We start from the raw sequence: 24,055 nt of genomic DNA, 5'->3' as shown, positions 1-24,055 counted from the left end.
GGGAAAAAACATGTCATTTCTTAGATTTTATGAACAAAATTTAGGGGACTAAAGTGTATCGCTACTGTATTTTAAATATACAGTACAGTACTCTAAATGATTGTTAGCTATGGTAAGCAGCTTTTCTAGGAGAAGGACCCTCCAAAATCAAACCATTCTTCTCTAGTTTTGGGTAGTGCCAAAGTCTCTAAACCATGTGCTTTCACTGTCTTCAGGGTACACTTTGGCATGCTATTCTATACATTCCTTATTTTCGTTCCTCACTGTGCTATTTTCCCTGTCGGAGCCCTTGGGCTTATATGCACCCTGCTCTTCCAATTAGGGTGGTAGCTTAGCTAGTAATAATGGTACAATACTGTACTTTAATAATTACACTGTACGACCTTTTCACTTTGAATAACCTAAATGCAGCCCATGCATTCAATAGAACAAGGATATGTTTCGCAAAATATGAATTCCTTAATCCATCAGCAGATATATCAAAATTGTTAATGGAGTATAGACTAGCAAGCACTGATGAACCACTGAGAACCATAGTGTTAGACTTCCCAAGCTTAACCCTTTTACCCCCAGGCTCTTTGGAAATTTCCAACCCTTAACCCCCAAGGGGTTATTTTTTCCCCAGCACATTTTGCAGTATATTTTTATTTAAATTGCTCTAACAGCCTTAATTTTTGTCATAGAGAGGTCAGGTTGGTCTCATTCTCTTGGAAAATGCCTGAATTTTCTAAAAAAAAAAAAAAATTATCAAAAATATGAAAAGTTACAAATTCGAAGATAATTTGTATTTTTCCTAACCATACAAACCTTAGCTATTTACACAGGGTTTACCTTTTAGCGCAGCTGAAATGGCGAGCCATTAGAATTTAACGAGGGTGTATTACTCCCGCGCTAGTTAGCGAGGGGGGGTAGGGGAGTGGTAGCTAGCTACCCCTCCCCCCTCACACACCGGTGAACTGCTTCACTTTCACTTAGAGGTCGGACTTGTCTTGGGGGACAGGGCTGGTGGGCAAATGTGTGTAAATAGCTAAGGTTTGTATGGTTAGGAAAAATACAAATTATCTTCGAATTTGTCATTTGTTCCGTAACCGAAATACAAACCACGCTATTTACACAGGGTGACTTACCCCTTAGGTAGGGTGGAAAGTCCCCAGCCATACTGGCTTTGGCTTTACCCGGGGACTCAGAATCCGAGTGAGTAGCACTCGATAAAAGGAGTCCCTGCACCTCACAAGTTCCTTGCTTCGCAAGAAACCATGTGGCCTACGTAAGCTTGTGTGTGAAGGAAGAAGTGTGACCCGTCCTAGGCAGTTGACCTGGAGTTCCAGAAGGAACTCTGGGTTAGGACGTTCCCAATACCACCTCGTCAGGGAATGGGGGACGCGACAGTATTGACTCAATACTCGGAACACAAGGAAGCATGGTTTACCTGCAGAGGTTCGAGGTCAGCTATGCAGAGACCAGGATGCTGCTTCCCCGTAGAGGGGATGATGAAGAAAGAAGTAAGGGCCAGACATACTTCTTTCATTCATGCAGACTAAAACCTGATAACAATGCCCTCAACCTTCTGCTACCTGTCCAAAAAGGAGCCTGAGGTAAGACCAGCTGTTGTGTAGCCACCACAGAGCGATAGAAAACGTATCGAGACTCCTGTGGGTCACGCCCTGCAGGAAGCGGGCTGCGAAGGTCATTAGACGCTTCCAGACTCCAGCTTGTAGCACCTGCGTCACAGAGTAGTATTACTCGAAGGCGAGGGACGTTGCGATGTATCCAACATCGTGCTGTAGGGCGACGTGACGGGGGAGGGTCTGAAGACAGATCGAGATGAATGTCCTTGAGTCCGGGCTGAAGAGGTATACTGGTGACTCTCCCCCCATGTCCTCCTTGTGCTCCCAAATCGGCTGCAACTGAGGACAAACTGCAGCTGTTCCCAGCGCTAACCTCTCGATTCCTTTACTGGCAAGAAAGAGAAGGTCTTGGGACATCAGATACAGATTGGAGACTCGAAATCTTGAAAGAATCGGACCGAAGGGCCGGGACCCCCAGATTCTGAGTCTAGCCAGCAACTCAGGAGCGAGCCTGAATGTTGCCTTCCCCTCTTCCTTAGAAAGGGGGGAGTCGTAAGAGACCAAGAAGATTGCTTACACACTGGCCATGGCCAGAGTGAGCAGAAGACCCAAGGCGGAATACAATCCGAGGCCTGTCGTAAAGGGTCTTGAGAAGATCTCTTAAAGGACTAAAAGTCCGAGCCATACTCCAAGTTGGAGGTCTTCCACCGACTAGGGCAGGGACGATCGTAGCTTCGCATGAGCGAGGATAGATCCAGCGGTCAGGAAAAAGTTATTCCTTTAAGCCTGAAGGTCAGTGAAAGGCTGAGCGACAGGCTTCATTGCCGAGAGCGGAAAGGAGTTTCCTCCCGCCGAAAGGCAATAAGACCGTTATTGCTGGAGAAGAGGCCTCAAGGGAAGAGGTATATCTCCCACGGCACCAACCACCTAGACTCTTCACTTTGCCTGGAAGACCCCTGTGGATGACTATTGCAGATGACACGACCTCCGTACCGCGACTGTAGCGGGTTGTCTCTTCTTGAGTAGGAGGCGTAGTGTCTCCAGGCATGAAGCCGAAGCGATGCTCCGGTTCGGGAGAGATGTCGCAGTGTGGTTGCTTGAGTAGTCTGCGCCGTGGGAGAAGCTCTCCCGGGAGTTCCGTCAGGGGAAGCAGAGGGTCCAGAAACCGTTCTGCGCATAGTCCCAGTGGAGCTCTCCCATTGAAAGGTTGACAGACAACCTGGTCTTGTTGAGACCCATTGTCCACAGACAAAAGGGAGGGAAGACGCTGGCGTCGAAGTTGTCCCACCATCACCGGAATGCATCTTGCCAGAGTCTCGGGGTCTGAGACTGGGGGGAAGAATAGCAGAAGCTTGAGGTTCCAAGCTGTCGCGATCAGGTCCCCCAGACCAGTACTTGCTGGTTACCCAAGGTCAAAGACCCCTAGGTACACTCTCTCTACGAGGCTCTGCTCGGATAGTCTGAGAGAACATTCCCCTGCCTGGAATGAGAGAGCCGATGGTGGTATTGAGAGAATCTCAATCATCCCGGTATCTCTACTGCAAGATGTGAAGGTGTGAAAATGCGTCCCCTGCTGGTAGAATACGCCAGAATCATGAAGTCGACGCGCACGGGGCGACTCGGCAGGAGCTGTAGGATCTGGAGAGGGGCCAGACTAAGGCCCCTAAGCCTGCCTGAATGATGGAGAGGTATCTTTCAGGTCTTGACCATAGGACTGGACCGGAACATGCCCCCCCCCCCCCCCTTTCCTTTGACGAGTCCGAGAACAGCATCCAGAATGTGGGGAAAGGACGAGAATATCCACTACCATCAAGAGGCTCCATAGGTCAACACCCATTGCAGGTCTAATAGTTCCGCTGGTCCCATAGGGGCCAGGAAGTCCGGTTAAACATTGCCTGAAGCCACCGGAACTTGGATCGCCCCACATGGAACTTATCCTGAGGCGACCGTTCGGACTATAGACGGGTCAATGAGGAAAGGAGAACTAGGAAACGTTCCAAGGTAGGGCTGAAAGCTCTGCTTGACTGAGAACAGGTACTGCGACTCTCCTCAGTCTTGCCACAGCCAACCGAAAGGAAGGCTCGGAGGATGTGGTAACAGAATCTGGCGTCCCCAGGTGGTCACCCATCCAAGTACCGACGTTGCTTAACCTCGCTGGACGGACGAGAAGCGGGGTTTCCAACGTGGTAAGGCCGTTGACTCAATATCATGGCCAGATACTCCAGATGTTGAGGCAGAGGAAGAGAAGGCTCCAAGCAAAATACCATGAGCCCACACTCATGGTAAGCATCCGGAAGCTTGTCCCGGCACTGAAGAAGGTCGAACCCGAGCCTACCGGAGTTGACCAGCCCTCCAAACAGCAGAGGAGGCGGAAGCCTGCACCTGAGCGGCCAAGAGGAAGGCAGGGAGAGTTCTCTGGGGAAACAAACCTGCTATGCCACGGCGGGATAGCCACACTGCATCATAAGCAGGAATACTTGCAGTCTAGGCTGAATTCGACGAGCACCCTGGAAGATGGATGGAATGGAAACTGAAAGTACCCGTCCTTCCGATCCAGGGTTTAAGGAGTCCTGTCGCCTCGTTACCAGTCTGGTCGATTCTGCTGGTCTACGCTGGCCGAAGTTTGTTCGACAAACTTGATCAGGGCTGAGAGGTCGACCAAGGACATCCCCTCTCAGATCCTTTCTTACAAGAAAGGATCGACTGAGGAGGCCGGGGTGAAGCCGTCGATGATCCTAAGGAAGACCTTCGCCTAAGGTATGGATCATTCTGCCCAACCGGGCAACTCTGCTGATGCTATGGCATAGAGGTTCAGAGACACTGAATTCGCTGACAGAGACGGCAGGCGCGATATCCTTGGCTGATCACAGAGATTGTGCGGGAATGGGCATCGGGAAGCTGTCATTCGGATGAGTAACCTTAAGCATCCTCCCAGAGAAAACCTGCAATCCTAGAGTTCGTGAACTCCTTTTAGGACTATGCCCCCCCGGGGGAGTCTCCCGTGCCATCTGTTCCTGACAGGAGGAAACTGCAATTGGACACCTTGTCCCAGTTGTCGTAGCCGATAACTTAGGCCGACGTGATTGAAAGAAAAGGGCACTGGAGCCCTGCAGAGTCTGGAAGAAAGCGCCTTGGATGAGTGAAAACGGAAGTCGATTTCCTCCGCACAGCCGCTGTCTAAGTCTCTGTCCTTGGGCACAAACAAACTCTTCTCAAGGATGGAAGGGTGTCTAAGGTCGTCGACCTCCACAGATGAGACACCCGAAGGAAGCCCTCAGTCAGCGCGACCAGATGGTACAACATCGAGCTTGTCCGCAAGTTAGATACTTAACGACGAAAGGCCAAGGTGCCTGAGCTCGAGAGGAGGAAAGTACCCATGCTCTTCCTGTAGCTTCCTTGAACCCAACCTCGAGCCGTAACTGAGGAGGGAAAGAACCTGGTAAGCTCCCAAAGGAAGGGGTAAGCAGTCACCCCTTGTCCGATGGAGAAATCTCGAACGGAAAGCCCCCCCGCCAAAAATCCTTCCAGGGAATGACGGGGAAGGGCTAACCAGGTTCAGGAAAGAGGAGTGTTGCTCAGATCTCCCTTAAGTTTCTGCTATTCTTGCAAGTGCCATGCTCTGCATTTACGGGGTGAGGCCGTGTTCTGGAAATACGCTCCAGAACAACTCGCCAGGCTGGCCATGCTGCGAAAACCCCATTGGGAATCGTGGTCGCAATCGCCCTGGAGCTCGCGCGACGGTAATTCAAAGATTTTCGCGTGGGCGAACGCGGAAGCGCCCATGCGCGGTAACGCAAACGAAGGTGAGCGAAGGAGCGCAGAAGGATGGCGAGCATGGTAGGAAGGGCGAGAGCTGGTGGTCGGCGAGCGATAACCCATAGACGAGCAATGGATACTACAAGAAATAAGCCGACGTTTGTGTGAAGAAACACTGTAGGTTCGCGCGACGGAACACCAACCGTCCGCGTGATGGAAAACCGTTGGTTCGCGCGTGGGCGTACATTGGAGAGCATGGGCGCGGACGCGCATGAGCATAGACGTGCAGGCACGTGGGCGTGCGGGCGCGCAGGCGAATGGTCGCGCGGGCGCACAGGAGAGCGGTCGCGCGGGCGAGCGGTCGCGCGGGCGAGCGGTCGCGCAGGCGAGCAGGCGAGCGGGCGAGCAGGCGAGCGGGCGAGCAGGCGAGCGGGCGAGCAGGCGAGCGGGCGAGCAGGCGAGCGGGCGAGCGGTCGCGCGGGCGCGCAGGCGAGCGGTCGCGCGGGCGCGCAGGCGAGCGGTCGCACGGGCGCGCAGGCGAGCGGTCGCACGGGCGCGCAGGCGAGCGGTCGCACGGGCGCGCAGGCGAGCGGTCGCACGGGCGCGCAGGCGAGCGGTCGCACGGGCGCGCAGGCGAGCGGTCGCACGGGGCGCGCAGGCGAGCGGTCGCACGGGCGCGCAGGCGAGCGGTCGCACGGGCGCGCAGGCGAGCGGTCGCACGGGCGCGCAGGCGAGCGGTCGCACGGGCGCGCAGGCGAGCGGTCGCACGGGCGCGCAGGCGAGCGGTCGTGAGGGTGGGCAGGTGGATGAGCGCGAGTCCGAGGCGGCGAACGCAAGCGTTAGCGCGATGGCGAGGAAACGCGCTGCCGCGTGGGTGAGGAAGACCGCTGGCGATATGGATCAACAAGCGATCGGTGGTGAGCTGGTGAGAGCTAACGCGCAGGATGGCGATGGCGCGTTGTGTTATGCCGACGCGATGGTCCAGCAGCATGCGCAGGTGAGCGATCGTGCGTTGGCGAGCAATATGCGAAAGTGAGCGATCGCGAGCAGCATGTGCAGGAGGGCGATCGCGCGATGGTGATCAGCATGCGCAGATGGGCGGTCGCGCGATGGCGAGCAGCCTCTGCAGGTGGGCGATCGCAAGATGGCTATCAGCATGCGCAGGGTCGCGCGATGGCGATCAGCATCCGCAGGTGTGCGGTCGCGCGATGGCGATCAGCATCCGCAGTTGAGGGTCGCGCGATGGCGATCAGCATCCGCAGTTGAGGGTCGCGCGATGGCGATCAGCATCCGCAGTTGAGGGTCGCGCGATGGCGATCAGCATCCGCAGTTGAGGGTGCGCGATGGCGATCAGCATCCGCAGTTGAGGGTCGCGCGATGGCGATCAGCATCCGCAGTTGAGGGTCGCGCGATGGCGATCAGCATCCGCAGTTGAGGGTCGCACGATGGCGATCAGCATCCGCAGTTGAGGGTCGCGCGATGGCGATCAGCATGCGCAGGTGAGCTAGTAGCTGGCGAACCATGTTCCTTCAGAGGAGTTGGAGAACGTTGGCGTGCCGGCTGTAACACACGCGGGCGATCCGGAGATCGCCGAGAGACAGGTGATCGCTCGCGAGCTGATGATCGCTGATGAGCAGAAGGCTACGCGTGGAAGCCTGCGTAGAAGAAGAGTCCTTGACCCCGACCTGAACCGAAGTTCTAGATCGCGAGGGCGAACGTGGGCGCACAGGGCGCGTAACAGGAACCAACAGGAACAGCAGGGATGATCATCATGAAAGCGCTGACGAACAGGAGAGCGCTGATGAGGAGAAGAGCGCCTGTGCGTTAACACTGAGCAGGAGCAGGAGAGAACACAGCAGAAGGGCGCGCAGGGAAAACCTGACACGCAAGGGAAGAACCCCCGTGGGAGGCAACCCTTTGCCCCGAAGGGATCGTTGTCCGCCGGGAGACTGATGTCCGTCGGAAGACCGCTGTCCGTCGGGAAGACCGTTGTCCGTCGGGAAGACCGTTGCCCGTCGGAAGACGAGATCAGACTGCTGTCCATTTGCACCAAGGCGGAAGATCGAGAAAAAGGAGTTGTAGGCTGCAAACGGAGATTCAAAAAGGCGCCTCAAGCACCCTTATAGGGAGATGAGAGGCCCTTACGACGAGGCGGACGTTGGGCCTTACGGCGAGGGAGGCCAACAGCAACAGCAACAGAAGAAACCTCCGAAGAGGAGTCTCTATGAGTGTACTCTCTCGCGAACGAAAGAGAAACACTTCGTAGAAGAGACAGGTCAGCAGTGACCTAAAAGGAGCAATCCTCCAAAGAGGAGCTCCTGCAGTAGCCCAGCCCCTTGAGCGAAACTGCAGGTGTGACCGCTCAGCACCAAGAGCATAGTCGCACGAAAAAAAGGCAAGAGGAGAACCCTCCATAAGGGGAAAAACTCAAGCCTGGACAGGAAAAACTTCCCTCGGAAGGAAAGTTACCTGGCCAAGGAGGCAACCCTCCTGAGAGTTCTAAAATGAACTGGAGAGCTGTCCGTCGTCACGGGAGTACTTCCAGTAGAAGGAGACACGCCCCTGACGAAAACACAAGGGGGGAGGCAGCAACAGCCGAATCCCCAGGACTCAACAAGACAGCTCACACTGTTGCCATATTACAGAAACGAACTAGATCAGTAACTGTAAAAAAATAAAAAAAAAAAATAAAAACATTAGTACACATTCATTCCCCCGGGAAGGCTCCGAAGACGAATCCCGAGGGAAAGGAAACAAGAATTACACAACAGGCATGTGCCCTCACAACCACTTACACTCACGGAAGGAGAGCTGTAACCAAAACAGAATTATAACAATTATAATTATGTAACTATATAATTATGTAACTATGAAATTATGTAATTTAAAAATGAATGAACACTAAAGAAAGAACGAAAACCCCGAAAGGAATCGTTCACAAAGCTGAAAAATCAACAAATACAATTAGGTTCATAAACTAATTGAGACAAACGTACGGCGTAGCAACCCCCCCACACGGAAAGGAAGCTACAAGGGCGTAGTAACACGTAGTAAAAGGGTGAACGACCTCAAGAGAGAGAGAGAGAGAGAGAGAGAAAGACATAAGTCAAACTCGATCGCCACCCATAACGCCGTGGCGGCCAACTGCCGAGAACACCACGTAGATAAGTACACTACACACACAAATCTGAAAAGGAAACTTACTGATTTCTATACTCAAAATATGTATACAAACATGAAAACATGTTTACATATATATTGAGTAAATGAAAAGTAAGCGATTAAGTAAAGACACAACAAACAATGGCTGCCAAGAGAGGACCAAGACAGAGACGTCTGTCACAGTCCGAGCCAAAAGTGAAAGTGAAGCAGTTCACCGGTGTGTGAGGGGGGAGGGGTAGCTAGCTACCACTCCCCTACCCCCCCGCTAACTAGCGCGGGGGTAAGACACCCTCGTTAAATTCTAATGGCTCGCCATTTCAGCTGCGCTAAAAGGTAAACCCTGTGTAAATAGCGTGGTTTGTATTTCGGTTACGGAACAAAAATATTTTTATAGCATGTTTTTGCAAGGACGTACCGGTACGTCCATGGGGGTAAAGGGATGAGTTTTGTGAAACGTACCAGTACGTCCTTTGGGGGTAAAAGGGTTAAGTTACACTATAAAGTAAAAGTTAGAAGAAGTTGGACAGCATGATGGATGAGGAAGTGGGAACAGTGGTAAAGAATAGAACAAGGATATACAGCAAGCAAAGTTAGGACCTGAAGGAAGGCTGCACTTACCCTTAAGTACTGCCTACAAGACACCATATGAGGTGTACTGATGACTCTAGCCCTCAACAGGATAAGTGTATACAAAGTACCGAGTAGTCTTAGCGGACAAAACCTTTTTGTTCAGGTAAGATGCTACACCCTAGTCTAGGTTAGGTTAGGATGGAAGGTAAGTATCCAATAACTGGCATGGTTACATTAGGGATCCATGCTGAAATCATTTTACCATGATTTTTTTTTTCTCTGTCAATTTCATCTGCTTCTCTTGTTTACACAAAACTGTATAAGCTATTTTATTATGTTTTTTTTTTCTTTTTATGACAAGCACTATTTCAGATTATAAACTAAAAAAATTTAATTTTCAACTAGTCACCCCAATCAAGTCATTGCTTTTAAAATTTTACTGCAATTTGACATCAGAATTCAGCATGGCTGTATCAGAATTCACCAATAGACATGACTCCCCAACAGAATTACAATAGAAGAAAAAAATTTAACTGCCACTGGTACAAGAAAAATGCTGTTTCTTAGCAAGGTTCCTCTTAATTTGATGGATATATGATTATGAAATATTATTAGTTATTAGACATCCAAAAGACCGAAGACATTAACGCTTTCAAGAAGAAACTGAGCACTTTCTTGTTTTCCGAGTGCTTCGATAATGTGGATTTGACAATTAACACGGAATATGCTGTGTGATACCGATACAGGTACTCTAAATACCTAAGAATGTATACTAAATACAGATCTTATGGGTTTTGTAGGGCACAGGATTCTTATGTGTGATAGGATCAGGAAAACAGCCCCTAAAGTAAAGTATTTGAAACTTGAGCAGACTGAAAAAGTTAAAACCTCAAAGTAAGGAGGCACTAGTTTCATAATCAAAACCAGGCCACGCCCCATATATAACTGTTGAGCGTAAGCTAGTGTTTCCAGTCGAAAACACAAAAAACAAATGGGGTATATGTATGATAGCAGCCACCTGTATGTATGTTACGGGCGATTAAGAATACGGCAATGTAAGGGGGGGGGTCGCAGGGGGATATTAACCCCCATGCTAATTAAGTAGGTAAGAATATGTCTTTTAGGTTAGGTTAGGGGGAAAGTTTAGATTAGATGGTGTTCTTGTGTGAATAACTGGTCGCTGATATACAAAGGCTCCAAAATGAATAATTTGCCAACAAATGAAACTACCAATGAAAGTAGTAAATGCATCGTATACAAGAAGAGAAGTTGGATAGAAATATAATCCGCAGCTATTTATGGAAATTCGCTACCATTAAGGCTACTATTGGCATTGATTCTCAACCTGTCAACAGCAGCCTTCATAATAAATTACAAATTTAGGTAAATTTTTAGTTTCAGCCAAATTTGGAAAAATGCAATAAAAATATATTTGTTGCATCAGAAATAGTGTGGTTTCAATGAATTTAACGTTTATTTTGACTGCAAACCAACCGATTTAGAGATTTACTATGTATACCCCTAGTTCATCCCACCAATTATGGGGGACACCCTTTGGGAACCGGGGTTTTGGGTGGGGGAAGGGGGGGGAGGGTGTTGGGGCATTGAATGATATTTGCAATAAATGAATAATTAATGTTCCAGCACCCCTCCCCCATACCCCTAACTAGGCCTACCGGGGGGAGGGGGGTAGGGCCCCCCAGCGACCCCCCCTTAAAGCCACAGTAATTTTCAGGGCACCACAGAACCTAACAAACCCACCTAACCTAACCTAGGGGCCCTGTACCCCTACCGGGGGGGGGCTTCGCCCCCCCTGCGACCCCCCCTTATGGCCAAAGTAATTTTCAAGGCACCACAGAACCTAACAAACCCACCTAACCTAACCTAGGGGCCCTGTACCCCTACCAGGGGGGGGGCTTCGCCCCCCCCTGCGACCCCCCCCTTAAGGCCACAGTAATTTTCAGGGCACCACAGAACCTAACAAACCCACCTAACCTAACCTAGGGGCCCTGTACCCCTACCGGGGGGGGGGCTTCGCCCCCCCTGCGACCCCCCCCTTATGGCCACAGTAATTTTCAAGGCACCACAGAACCTAACAAACCCACCTAACCTAACCTAGGGGCCCTGTACCCCTACCGGGGGGGGCTTCGCCCCCCCCTGCGACCCCCCCTTAAGGCCACAGTAATTTTCAGGGCACCACAGAACCTAACAAACCCACCTAACCTAACCTAGGGGCCCTGTACCCCTACCGGGGGGGGGGGGGGGGGGGGGGGGGGGGGGCTACGCCCCCCCTGCGACCCCCCCCTTTAACCAGGGGTAAATTTGAATATATATATTTTGTTAAATCACTTCTTACCTTAAACGGAAGATGACGATGAAGATGTGGAAGGTTGTGGTTGACCCTCTTCTGAATCATCAAGTACTGGAATACGTTCAGATTTGGTACAATACCACACATGTCTATCCTCACGAAAATGTAAAGGCGAATCACATTTACCACACTGGACACTTAAAGGTAATCTGGAATGCTCCCTTAGAAAACGATTCACTACTTCAGGAGTTCCATTATAATTCCCATGAAATCGGCCGATCACATCAAAATAGGAATAACGACATATTTCACACAACCGTACCGGAGGATCCATGACAGTAAAATGACGTGTGATGAAAATATAGAAACCGGAACTTTTGAAAACCGAAAACAAACGACAATCACGGGTTTCTCCCATAATGAAATAGGGAAAAAAACAAAAGAGTATCGTTTACAATGTTATATTGCACGAAAAACAGATAATTGAAACAAGACTGAGAGACCAATGAATCGTCCAATAATAACCCTTGAAAAGAACCCAGTAGTATTTTGATTGGAGGAGCGACATTAGTGGGAGGAGCAAATGCGCCTTCAAGTAAATATTGTCACATTACGCAATGGGGCGGAGCCAAGTAAGATGAAAACAGACATACAAACGAACAAGAGCTACCTTGCGTGCCCATGGAAAGATAAACACTAAACTTAGAAAAAGTCAAGACCTTCAATTCCTGAAATATTTTTTTTCTCTGTAAGTATGCATTAGCGACAATAATGTATTGAGAAGAAGTGTTTTGTTATCACGTGCTTTACTAGGAAAATATATTAATATAATACATTTCCCAATTTGGTTGAATCCAAAACTTTACCCAAATTTATTTTGCCTAAGGCTGTTCAGTCTATATCGGAATGGATTGACGGTTGTATGACACTTGAACCCAAATCCCTGGCGGAGGCTTTGTATATCAGGGGCCAGTTCCTTTTGCATGCATGGTAAATGAACACCACCTAAAATAAACTTCCCTGAGCCTGTGTATATTAGCGGCCAGTTCCTCTTTCAGTGTGCATAAAATATGGACACCAACTAACCTAAACTCTCCTACCTAACCTGACCTACAAGCCATGTCTTTGCCTACTAACCTAAAGGGGTGGCTAACGGGCCCATGCGACCCCTTTACGTTGGCGTATTCTTTGTCAGCCATCGTCATACATACAGATAGCCAACTTTCCAACCCTAACCTAACCTGTAAGCCGTGATATTACCTAATTGCCTAATGGGGGGTAACGGCCCCTACCACCCCCCTAAACTGCCGTATTCTTAGTCAACCGTCATTGTATATCCAAGCGGCCGCTATCATACATACACCCCTACCTGGCACTGTGACCTAGATGGCCATTCATTGCCATATGCCCAAAATATATTGAACTATTCAAAAATCAGGAACTAAACCTGAACCTTAATTGTTCAGCCTTTACTAATTTAGCCTTATTCTATAGGGACAAGCTGTATTTAAAGTCTCAATATATCACCTTCATCTAGTTCTTCCAGGGGCGTTCCATAATAACACAGGTCATCGTCACTGTCGTCCATGACAAGGAATTATCTTGAAAATTAATTGGAGAGAGTTTAACTTCAAAACGTATTGTTTACATTTGTGCACATTATCCAAGATGACATCGGTATGGGCCAAGTTAAATGTTTCCTGAGCTCATGTTGCAAAAAAAAAAATAACTTCCATGTATTATCTTTTTTTTAATAACTCCTTTCATTATATTTTAGATTTCTTTCAAGACATATATAATTAGACCATTTTAAAATGTTATTTAGAGTACACAAATACGTAAATGTTTAGCAAAAAACTAATAAATTAGGTCGTTTCAAGAAATGTTTCTCTTGGTGACTAGTTCATCTCCGATGACTTGAATCCTCTTCGTACAGTTTGTAATAAGATTACTGATCACGAAATTTAATCTTACATGCAAAACATGATTCATTTAATGTCTGTCCTAAGTACGTATATTCAATAACATCTCTAGAGGCTTGTCGATAACGCTTAATCTCTCTCTCTCTCTCTCTCTCTCTCTCTCTCTCTCTCTCTCTCTCTCTCTCTCCTCTCTCTCTCTCTCTCTCTCTCTCTCTCTCTCCCCCATTTTCATTGAACATTATCTCAGTTTTGCTCATATTCATTTTCAGTTCTACATGTGTGCTTTTTCTTTTTAATTATTCTATCAAATTTTGCAATTTCCTTCCATGATTTACTAAAAAGAACTATCTCATCTCTATCAGCTCTATCAGTTACAATCCTGTTATTTTATCAATAGCTGCAAATATTTGTTTTATAATTACCTCTCCGCGCTCAAGCCAGGAGAAATAAAATCATGACTTCAATGCGTAGGAAATTTATTGTAGGATTGCTATTTGCAACAGTACATAAATCAACCCTGATAAAAAAAATCCAGGCAGCAATGTCTTATTTGGCGTTCTACTCAGCCAGTGACCTCATTATGAGTAGGCCTATCGTGGCTGGTTTTGGTACCGGTTCAGAGGTCCCCAGGTAAACAAAAAAATGATAATCGTAGAAGGTTGGGAAAGTTACTTTCTCCTGTGTGGGGGATCAGAAAAAGGAACCACTGGCACTCTTCATACTGACGGCGACCCAGATTAAACCAGAAGAATGAACATGGGGTTATCGTTTCTGTAATAAAGAATGAATCCCCATAACTAAAGAATAGAAAAAAAAATTGCCTTACAGTTTTGCGTGAAATGTAATGTATGATAATGAACTCCAGTGTAATTCTCGGAAGCCTTTCAACACTCAAATCACTCTTCGATATAATAACAAAAGTTTCTGGCAATTGACATTTCCATCTTTTTTTATAATTACGATTACATTTAATTATTAAAAACTAATTTTATTAATATTAGTATTCGAATGGAAATGCATTTATTTGCTATTTACTTCCGAATTTACCTTAATTATCAAATCTTCGACCAGGTAAGATTATTTCTCCAACCAGAATTGATAGAGAGAGGACAATGCCACCGGCCAACAGATAAAACGATCCCTGCAGATGATCCATTGAAAGAGGCAGTAGATCTGATGTGAGCTTTTCCTGAAAGAGGGAATGAGAGATTAAGACGTGATTGTTATATCAAATGCTCTCTCTCTCTCTCTCTCTCTCTCTCTCTCTCTCTCTCTCTCTCTCTTTGTGAAAGAAACGATACTAATTTCTGAAGCTGAATTGCACTAAGTTTTTCGATCAAGGACAAAATATAAATATGTTAAAAAAAACTGATATAACAGATTATAAATAAACAATTATTCCAAAAGTTTCAAATGACCAAGAACAATAATGTCCTTGAGCCAAGATTTTCCTCATGAATAAGCAATGGGAAAGTCTTCTTTTTTCGAAATCTCATCACCATTATCGTGATGATAATGTTAATATGGTCAACTAAAGTGAAAGTGTTAGTTTATGGCCAGACTCCATCACTGGATGGGTTTTCAATTACTATTTTTGTTTAATTTATTAAATAAATATGTTCTTAAACATGTGTATTTTTTATCTGATGACTCTACTCAAACTCTATAGGATGAGGTGAAATTAATTTTTGTTATTAAAGCCTCTGTGGTGGTTAGTGGGTAACTTCTATGTGAAATGGACTGCGCCTAAAAAAAATATAGTTGAAAAAATCGTTATTTTTGTTAAATGGGTAATTTCCCTTACATCTTAGAATTCGCATAAGCTATTCAATTAGAATTAACTGATTACTGCAGTACTGAAAAAAACATGCAAACCTGTCAACTTATTCAATTGCAACACTAAAAGAAGAAAAAAAAACATGTAAAGCTGTCAACCACGTATACACAGTCTTTGAAGTGTTGACTGCATAAACATATGTAATTTTTCTCTTTAATCTTCCAGAAATACGCAATTAAAGTGAAATAAGAATATAAATGGGACTATATTGCAGGGGTATGCCTTCTTCAGAAAGAGTTAAAGATAGATTTTATATATTTTTGGGGCTATAACACCATGAATTATATTGTTTTGACAAAGGTCTTTTGTTTTACTACTGTCTGTAGGATATCCGTCAATACGTTATAATATATAATATTGTCTTTGACAACAGATTTGTTTTCTAGCAATACTCAAAACTTAAGTAACTAGCGCCATACAAAAAAAGTTATGCATAAGGTTTTTTCATGAAAGTTTCTTCAGCTAGGCCAAGGTCTATATATACCTGGACCGTGAGTTAGGCCTACCTACGGGCCAACCAAGGGAAAGGCCCGTGCCAACAACAAGTGTTGGCTTTAATACCCCAAGAAGAAGAAGAAGAAGAAGTTAGGCCTACTACCCTTTCGACGCTGACGAAATAAGTTGACTCAAACATGTACTTTCTCCTCATAAAAACTTCGCGGATATAAAACTTTCTCTTCTCCTGACGGTCAACAATAGGCCTATGGAGGCTTGGGAGTCAACATTTCCTTTTTTTTATATCAATACCTTCGTAAAGGGTTAAAAGCTTACTGGAATGAGTCTATGCTGGTCCAAGATCAGCTAATCTATCTTTAATACCTTCGTATATGGCACTTACTTGAATGAGTCTATGCTGGTACAAGATCGGTTTATCATAAAAAAAAAAAAAAAAAAATCCGTAGTTTCGATACCAATGCTATATGCTTAGAGTCTTTCTATGCCGTTGTCTGAATATTGTTCCCTCGTCTGTATGCTAGCAGCATTCCTGTATCTTTAGCAGCTACGAATGGTTGATGAAGCATGACTGTTCTTATCATTATTATTATTATTATTATTATTATTATTATTATTATTATTATTATTATTATTATTATTATTATTAGTATTATTAGTATTAGTATTATTATTATTATTACAAGCCGAGCTATAAACCTAGTTGGAAAATCAAGATGCTATAAGCCCAAGGGCTCCAATAGGGAAAAATAGCAAACTGAAGGAAACCAAACCAGGAAGTAAATAAACTACAAGAGAAGTAATAAATAATCAAAATTAAATACTTTAAGGACAGTAACAGCATTAAATTAGATCCTTCATATAAGCTAGTATCATGACATTCATATTTTGACTGTTTCCATAAGCTCTAAAGAATGTCCATATCACCGTTTGTAATTAACTTGTCTTCTCGGGTTAGTGCATGCTACTCGTTTCCAATACCACCGGAATCCTAATTCACATATTAAGGTACCAAGATGTCATATAACTCAATTTCATAGCCAATTATATATTGTTAATCTGAAGTTCATGTGAAACTATATCCTATAGATTTGATTTGAGAACGAAGCCCTCAGAAGAATATTGGGAGTTAAATGGCAGAACGGGATTTAACAATAAACTATAAGAGAGATTACTCAAGTGCCATTTGTGGCTGAGGTCATAGTGAGGGGTAGATGGAGATGGAGATTAGTTCACCAAACTTTCAACTTGGCTCCAAAAGGCACTAGAAAAGTTGAAAGGCCCCAGCCCTACATGACCGAGGACTATGAGGCGTGAAGTGGGAGATGATGAATGGAGAAGTATTGATTTAAAAGCTCAATATAGAAACTTGTGAAATCTAACCGAGGCTCTGTGCGTCAATAGGCCTAAGAGATGATGATGATGATGATATAATTTATATTTTCACATATTAAGAAAACAAGTTCTTGGTTCTTACTTGATCGAAAGTGACAATATGGCTGTCCATAGCATCGCGATACCACTTTTTCACGAGGCCAGCTTCGGTCATCCTTTGCATGGCTTGGGCGATCTTATAACTCCACGCCGAGTGCTTATGAACTAGGATGAACAGATAGCTGGGGTATAACTGTTCACTCAAGGTGTAAATGGTTGAACTTTGGCCAAAGGCGTTGTAAAATACTTTCAGGAACGAATAGGAATCGATGTGAGCGTGAGTCCCGTTCAGAACCAGTTCCAAACAGGTCTCTTCGCCGTCGTATTCCAAAGCGAAATTTATCGGCACAAGATCCAACTTTCGGCCTAATGTAGAAAGGACTGGCTGCTTTGATACATTTAACGCGGTCGGTACTAATTCATCGTAATACAGCATGCATAATCTGAAATGAAGACATAGACCTACAGTTACATTGAGCAAAGCACAATTTCGTTCAAGACTAATTTTTTAAGAAAAAAATAATCTCATATGACGTATAGTATGATTGTAGTATTGCATAAACACCTATAAAATTTATATGATAGTTGCGGTTGCTTTTATTGTGAAATCATGCTCCTAAAATCATATGGTACCTTAAACACACACATATATATATATATATATATATATATATATATGTATATCCATATATATATATATATATATATATATATATATATATACATGTGATTTTAGTACTAAAGATTACACAAATTCATTAAGAAATTAAATGTGGATTAAATAAAAAATTTTGAGTTCTTTAGAAATCTAGAGATTTATTGTTATTATAAATTTTTTGATCCTTCAAGAAAGAATAATTAATAATTAATACCGCTATTAAATTTTGAGCTTTATTCAAATGCAGTGATTTAAATCTACTCTTATGTCATTCATATCAACATTAAAAAAATCTACCAAAGACTTTCGATATACCAAGCAAGGAGGAAGGACACTAGTGACGGGTGGTACAAACACATGAACATACGCTACAGGGGGCTAGACTAGAGCGATGTCAGGCAGGGCAGCCGATCAGGAATACGGTCTACACCAAATGCCAAAGCAAGTCATTCAAAAGATCTACTGTTTCTCAATTGCTCTTGATATTTTGAGGCGGAACTAAATTCCATTTTGATCACTGAGATTGAAGACAAACTGAATATACTTTTTGTCATCAGATGACGTGATAAACGTTGCGATTTCAGTTTTCCAAATCATAGCATTCCTTTCCATATGGGTACCTCCCATAGATATCGTACTATGTGTACATCTCACAGATACAATGTAGTGGACAATGTTGCCTCATATTTTTTTTTTTAATCTGCATATATACTGAAAAAATCTGTATATTGTAAAATTAATCTGTATAGGAAATCTGAGCAATTGGTAGGTTATATTTTAGCGTATGTTACTGGAAATAGCACGTAATTTAGGGTAGGCCTATATATCAAAATTAAAATACATGTTTTAATGGAAGATTTCAACTTAGGCTCTTTCTAACTGGCTTTCAATAGAAATGCATTGAAAAGAATCGATTTCTGTTCCCGCTGACATTACAAAATAGTTTTAGAAAGAAAACAGTTTTATGTTTAGCCTTGAGCGATATAATTGGTACAATTGTGACGATTTCTTTGCCTCGAGTTTTCCCTCTATCGAAGTAACGTGTTAATTTCATTTTCAATTATTTTTGTCTTTAATGGGAGCCGATTGAAATAACGGAATTCAGTTCCGACTCAGAGTTCTTTATAACGAAAACATAATAATTGTTACGCAGATGTACTTTTGTATGCAAGAGATTGCTGGCCTTATAACATCCCGGCCGCTTTGGACGTTTAAGTCTCACGCGAAGAGAAAATTAGAAATGCCAATGTTTACACACCCATTAATAAGAATTTAGGATGATTTTATGAATGAATTTATTATGGTTTGAAGGATAAAAAACTCTTTATTTACAATGTACATAATTTTTTAATTTCAAATGTTATATATAAAAAATCTTTCATAGATTTTAGTAATATATATATTTTAAGAAAAATATTTTATGGATAGTCAAGTGTTTGACCGTAACAGCACCGAGCCTCCTGCTACAGTCAAAGATAATCTCTTTTTAACGGTGATTTATTCACTTATAAAAAACGTGAAAAGTATGATGGTGCACACTCATTAGTTGTAAGGCCAACACAGTGTTGACTTATGCTTTTATAAAAATCCGCATAATTACCGTTGCATGCAGTGTTGCCTCATATTTCTTTTATAAATCTGCATATATACTGAAAAAATCTGTATATTGTAAAATTAATCTGTATAGGAAATCTGAGCAATTGGTAGGTTATATTTTAGCGTATGTAACTAGAAATAACATGTAATTTAGGGTAAATTAATTGGCTGAAGGAAAAATATGAGATTTCCTGTTTATTGATGAAAACATTTTCACCATACCTCTTGACTCCTGAGTACATAAAGTAAACAACAAATTGTTCTAATGATGGACTTGGAATTGGCCAGTTCATAGTGTTGGTAATATGATATATAAATGATTGGAAATTAAAAGAATCACTAGAAAATAACTCTATGATTACCATTACACCTTTTGAAATTTAGAACATAAAGAAATATTTACAAATCTTATATTCTACTTATGTCTACTTTTGATGATGTATATATTTGTCACTGATTTCCTTGTTCTGGCTAAGAGTTCTTTGGAGACAATAAATTCATAACATGATTTATCTTTAAGCAGTTCATTTGTATGGAGCAAACCTGTAATTGTTTCAGTAGATAGCATATTTCTTGTTTTTGTTTTCCTCCTGTTTATTGAAGAAAATATTCTTTCTACATTTGCACTCGAGTGCGGTAAACATAGTAATGTTTGCATAAAGTTAGACAAATTTGAAAACATTAACACATTGTTCATTTGCCTAGCTGAAGCTACTGTACTCCAAAATATCGCTGGCTTCATCTCTGAATTCACATTAATAATATCTAAAGAATTTCTTAGTAGCCTCCATTCTGTGTCAATGCTTTGAATATCAGACTGTTGCATGACCAAAGGACATCAGATCATTTAGAGATGGCAATTCTCTATCCATAACTACTTTTGGACTTAATGATTTCAAAGAATAAATAGCATCTGAATATTTTTTTTTTCAATGTCAAAAGAATTGAAATTTGGATTATTTTTAGGGAAAATGTATTGTCTCTTAAAAATCTATATATTTTGCTTATTCTATAAGAAAAATCTGAAAATCTTAATCATGTTGAAAAACCTGTATATTTCAGATTAATCTGTGTATTTGGCAACACTGGTCGTGGAATACAGTGTTTGTTCATCATAATCATCTCCTCCTACCCCTATTGACGCAAAGGGCCTCGGTTAGATTTCGCCAGTCGTCTCTATCTTGAGCTTTTATTTGTTATTGGACACGAATTTCTCGTAAGGAAACTTAAAATTTCAAGATTTTTTTTGCTGTGATAAATTATATTTCTATCATAGTTAAGCGGGGTGCTATTATGTAGGGTCTATGTTAATTTGTGTTTAGGCCTGATACCAGACATAAAGTAGTTCCGTTAGATTTGATCAAATTGAATACAATAGCATTTCTCGAAGATAATTTACCAAGTCAGGAACTAAGCATCTTAGTATGTATACAGAATAGATTACGGCGTTAATGGTTGAGGCGAATACTTTAAGCATTCTTTCTGTTATGATAACTAAAGTAACGCCGTGAAACAACTGGTTTCCACCAGATTCCCACAGCCATCTCTGCTGTTTGCAGACTTGATCTTCTGCTGTTTGCAAACTTGATCTTCTAGGAAGATCAAGTCTGCTGGAAGATCGTGGCGTTCGTTACACATCTTTTATAGTTCGTATTTGAAAATAATACAAATTTATATTCACTTTTCCTTGCAACTTGGTTTGAAAGAACGTTACCAAAGCCATCCCTGTCTCCTGATCTTTCAGGAAGAGCGTAGCGTTCGTTACACATATTTTTATAGTTCGTATTTAGAAATAATGCAAATTTATATTCTGTTATTCGTACAATTTGATTTGGAAGAACATTACCAATCAGTACAACCCTAAACACAACTGACTTACCTATAGTTACTGTCGGCGAGTTCTTGGGCTGTCTGAATCCAATTCGGAAAGACAGGAACTGTCAAAACAGCGGTCAGGTTGCAGGTGTAGGACATTTGCAAGACCCAGGACATTAGCCACCAGAGCAGAAGGAATGTGCGAATTCGCCACTGCTTAGGCACGAAGACCAAACCCTTTGATAGGAAGCCCTGAAAAATGGAGATGAGTAAAACTTAGATAATGTTCAATGAAAATGCAGAGAATCAACAAATAAGGGTTATGGACGAACATCTAGAGATTTTTCGTGAATATACGTAGGCCTACCTAGGAAAGACAGTAAGTGTTTCCTAAGGACATGAAACTGATAAACTTAGGATGAAGACCTTTTGGTAAACAAGATGAAATAAGGAAATCTATAACGCCACTCTCTAAAAAGAAAAGTATTTAATGAGATGGTCCTACCCAGTATTAACTTATTTATCGGGAACTTGGAGCCTTACTAAAGCCTTAAAACACAAACTAGTTACAACAGAAAGAGCTCGGGAAAGAATAATGGTGGAAATATTAATAAGTGACATGGATACGAGAGCAAACTAAAGCAGAGGATATTCTAACCCTATGTAAGTAAAGAAATGGACGTGGACAGGACATATAATGAGAAGGACAGATAATAGATGGACATTAAGAATAATAGAATGGGTCCCTAGAGACTACAAATGAAGCAGGAGAAGTAAGAGACTATAGATTGACAAACTGAAAAAAAAATTACGGACACAGACAGGTATAGAGAGGCCATAAACAGACGGGAGTGGAAGGACACGTCTGAGACTTTTGCCATGCAGTAGACTAGTTATGGCTGATGATAATGATTATATATATATATATATATATATATATATATATATATATATATATATGTATGTATATATATATATATATATATATATATATATATATATATATATATATATATCGTGTTTGTGAAGGAGTGAAGTAGTAGTTCTAGTGGGACAAACAACAAACAACAAACAACCGATTTGCAATACCTGTACAATCACCAGGCTGTTGGTGGCGAACGACTTTTCAGTGTTGGGGCAGATGATGTGGTATGAGATCGCGGTGAAGACCAGAGAGACGATGATGGCTGGCCAGACGGACCAAGCAAACGGATAAGTGATGTTCTTCCACCGAGGCAGTGGCGGGGGAACCAGCAAATTCAAACTGTACCTGGAGTTAGGTTGCGTTTTGTTAATAAGTTAAGGATGGAGAAACCGTAAGCTAAACTAGAAACCTGGAGTAAGGATGCGTTTTGTTAATAAGTTAAAGATGGAAAAACCATAAGCTAAACTAGAAACCTGGAGTAAGGTTGCGTTTTGTTAATCAGTTGAGAACGGGAAACCGTATGCTAAACTAAAAACCTGGAGTTAGGTTGCGTTTTGTTAATCAGTTGAGGACGGGGAAACCGTAAGCTAAACTAAAAACCTGGAGTTAGGTTTGTTAAGCAGTTGAGGACGGGGAAACCGTAAGCTAAACTAAAAGCCTGGAGTAAGGATGCGCTTTGTTAATCAATTGAGGACGGGGAAACCGTAAGCTCAACTAAAAGCCTGGAGTAAGGATGCGTTTTGTTAATCAGTTGAGGACGGGGAAACCGTAAGCTCAACTAAAAGCCTGGAGTAAGGATGAGTATTGTTAATCAGTTGAGGACGGGGAAACCGTAAGCTAAACTAAAAGCCTGGAGTAAGGATGCGTTTTGTTAATCAGTTGAGGACGGGGAAACCGTAAGCTAAACTAAAAGCCTGGAGTAAGGATGCGTTTTGTTAATCAGTTGAGGACGGGGAAACCGTAAGCTAAACTAAAAGCCTGGAGTAAGGATGAGTTTTGTTAATCAGTTGAGGACGGGGAAACCGTAAGCTAAACTAAAAGCCTGGAGTAAGGATGAGTTTTGTTAATCAGTTGAGGACGGGGAAACCGTAAGCTAAACTAAAAACCTGGAGTAAGGATGCGTTTTGTTAATCAGTTGAGGACAGGGAAACCGTAAGCTAAACTAAAAACCTGGAGTTAGGTTTGTTAAGCAGTTGAGGAAGCTAAAATAGAAACCAAATTCTTATTTTTGTTATTTTTTTAACTTCTATTAATAGATTTTAGCTTTATAATACTCTGTTTTGAATGTACAGTTCATTCATAATGGACACTTTACTTTTACTTTACTTTACTTTATTATTGTTATTATTATTATTATTATTATTATTATTATTATTATTATTATTATTATTATTATTATTATTATTTTCTAAGCTACATCCCCAGTTGGAAAAGCAGGATGCTCTAAGCCCATTTGCCCCAACAGGGAAAATAGCCCAGCGAGGAAAGGAAACAAATATTCTAAGAACAGTAACAACATTCAAATAAGTATTTCCTATATAAACTATAAAAACTTTAACAAACAAGAAGAGAAATTAAGGCTGCTTTTCCGGTCCTATACAGCAGGGGAACCCTACTCTCTACAGGACCTCCACAGTCATTTTATCATGTTCGTTCTAAAGCATTTAACATTTCACATCGCATATTGCTGTATATTGTCATATACACATATGACATATCATAACTCTGACCATCCTTTACATTCAGATCTCCCTGGACAATGCTATCCTGTTCGTAATACTAGGCAGGCAGTTAATTCTAATAGCCAGGCTTTCTCCATCATGAGGCTCAATACTACACAGTACTCTAGAAGTTTTATTCCAGCTGTTACCAAGTTGTGGAATGATCTCCCTAATCGGGTAGTTGAATCAGTAGAACTTCAAAAGTTCAAAGTTGGAGCAAATGTTTTTATGTTGACCAGGCTGACATGAGTCTTTTTATAGTTTATGTATGACATATCTGTTTTTGACGTTGTTAATAGTTTATATAGGACATATCTGTTTTGACGT

At 42.8% G+C, this 24,055-nt stretch overlaps 1 protein-coding gene and 1 long non-coding RNA gene across 2 annotated transcripts in view; both read right to left on the bottom strand.

Moving 5' to 3' along the window:
• LOC137641404 (G patch domain-containing protein 1-like) overlaps positions 1-13,271 on the bottom strand; it is a 91,431-nt gene extending 78,160 nt beyond the window's left edge. The window contains exon 1 of the mRNA XM_068373926.1: positions 12,895-13,271. Within this exon, the coding sequence (XP_068230027.1) occupies positions 12,895-12,955 (61 nt within the window). The 5' untranslated portion in view covers positions 12,956-13,271. The remainder of the gene's footprint in view (positions 1-12,894) is intronic.
• Positions 13,272-13,817: 546 nt separating this feature from the next.
• Positions 13,818-17,450, bottom strand: LOC137640510 (uncharacterized). Its single transcript, XR_011044375.1, has 3 exons — positions 17,057-17,450; positions 14,337-14,478; positions 13,818-14,060 (listed from the first exon to the last, which is right to left on the bottom strand). It is a non-coding gene; the product is annotated as an uncharacterized lncRNA (long non-coding RNA).
• Positions 17,451-24,055: the final 6,605 nt, after the last annotated feature.

This window comes from Palaemon carinicauda, chromosome 5 (assembly GCF_036898095.1).
Source record: "Palaemon carinicauda isolate YSFRI2023 chromosome 5, ASM3689809v2, whole genome shotgun sequence".
Classification (NCBI taxonomy): Eukaryota; Metazoa; Arthropoda; class Malacostraca; order Decapoda; family Palaemonidae; genus Palaemon; species Palaemon carinicauda.
Note: the sequence above shows the minus strand (reverse complement) of the source record. Positions and strands in the feature narration are given on the sequence as shown.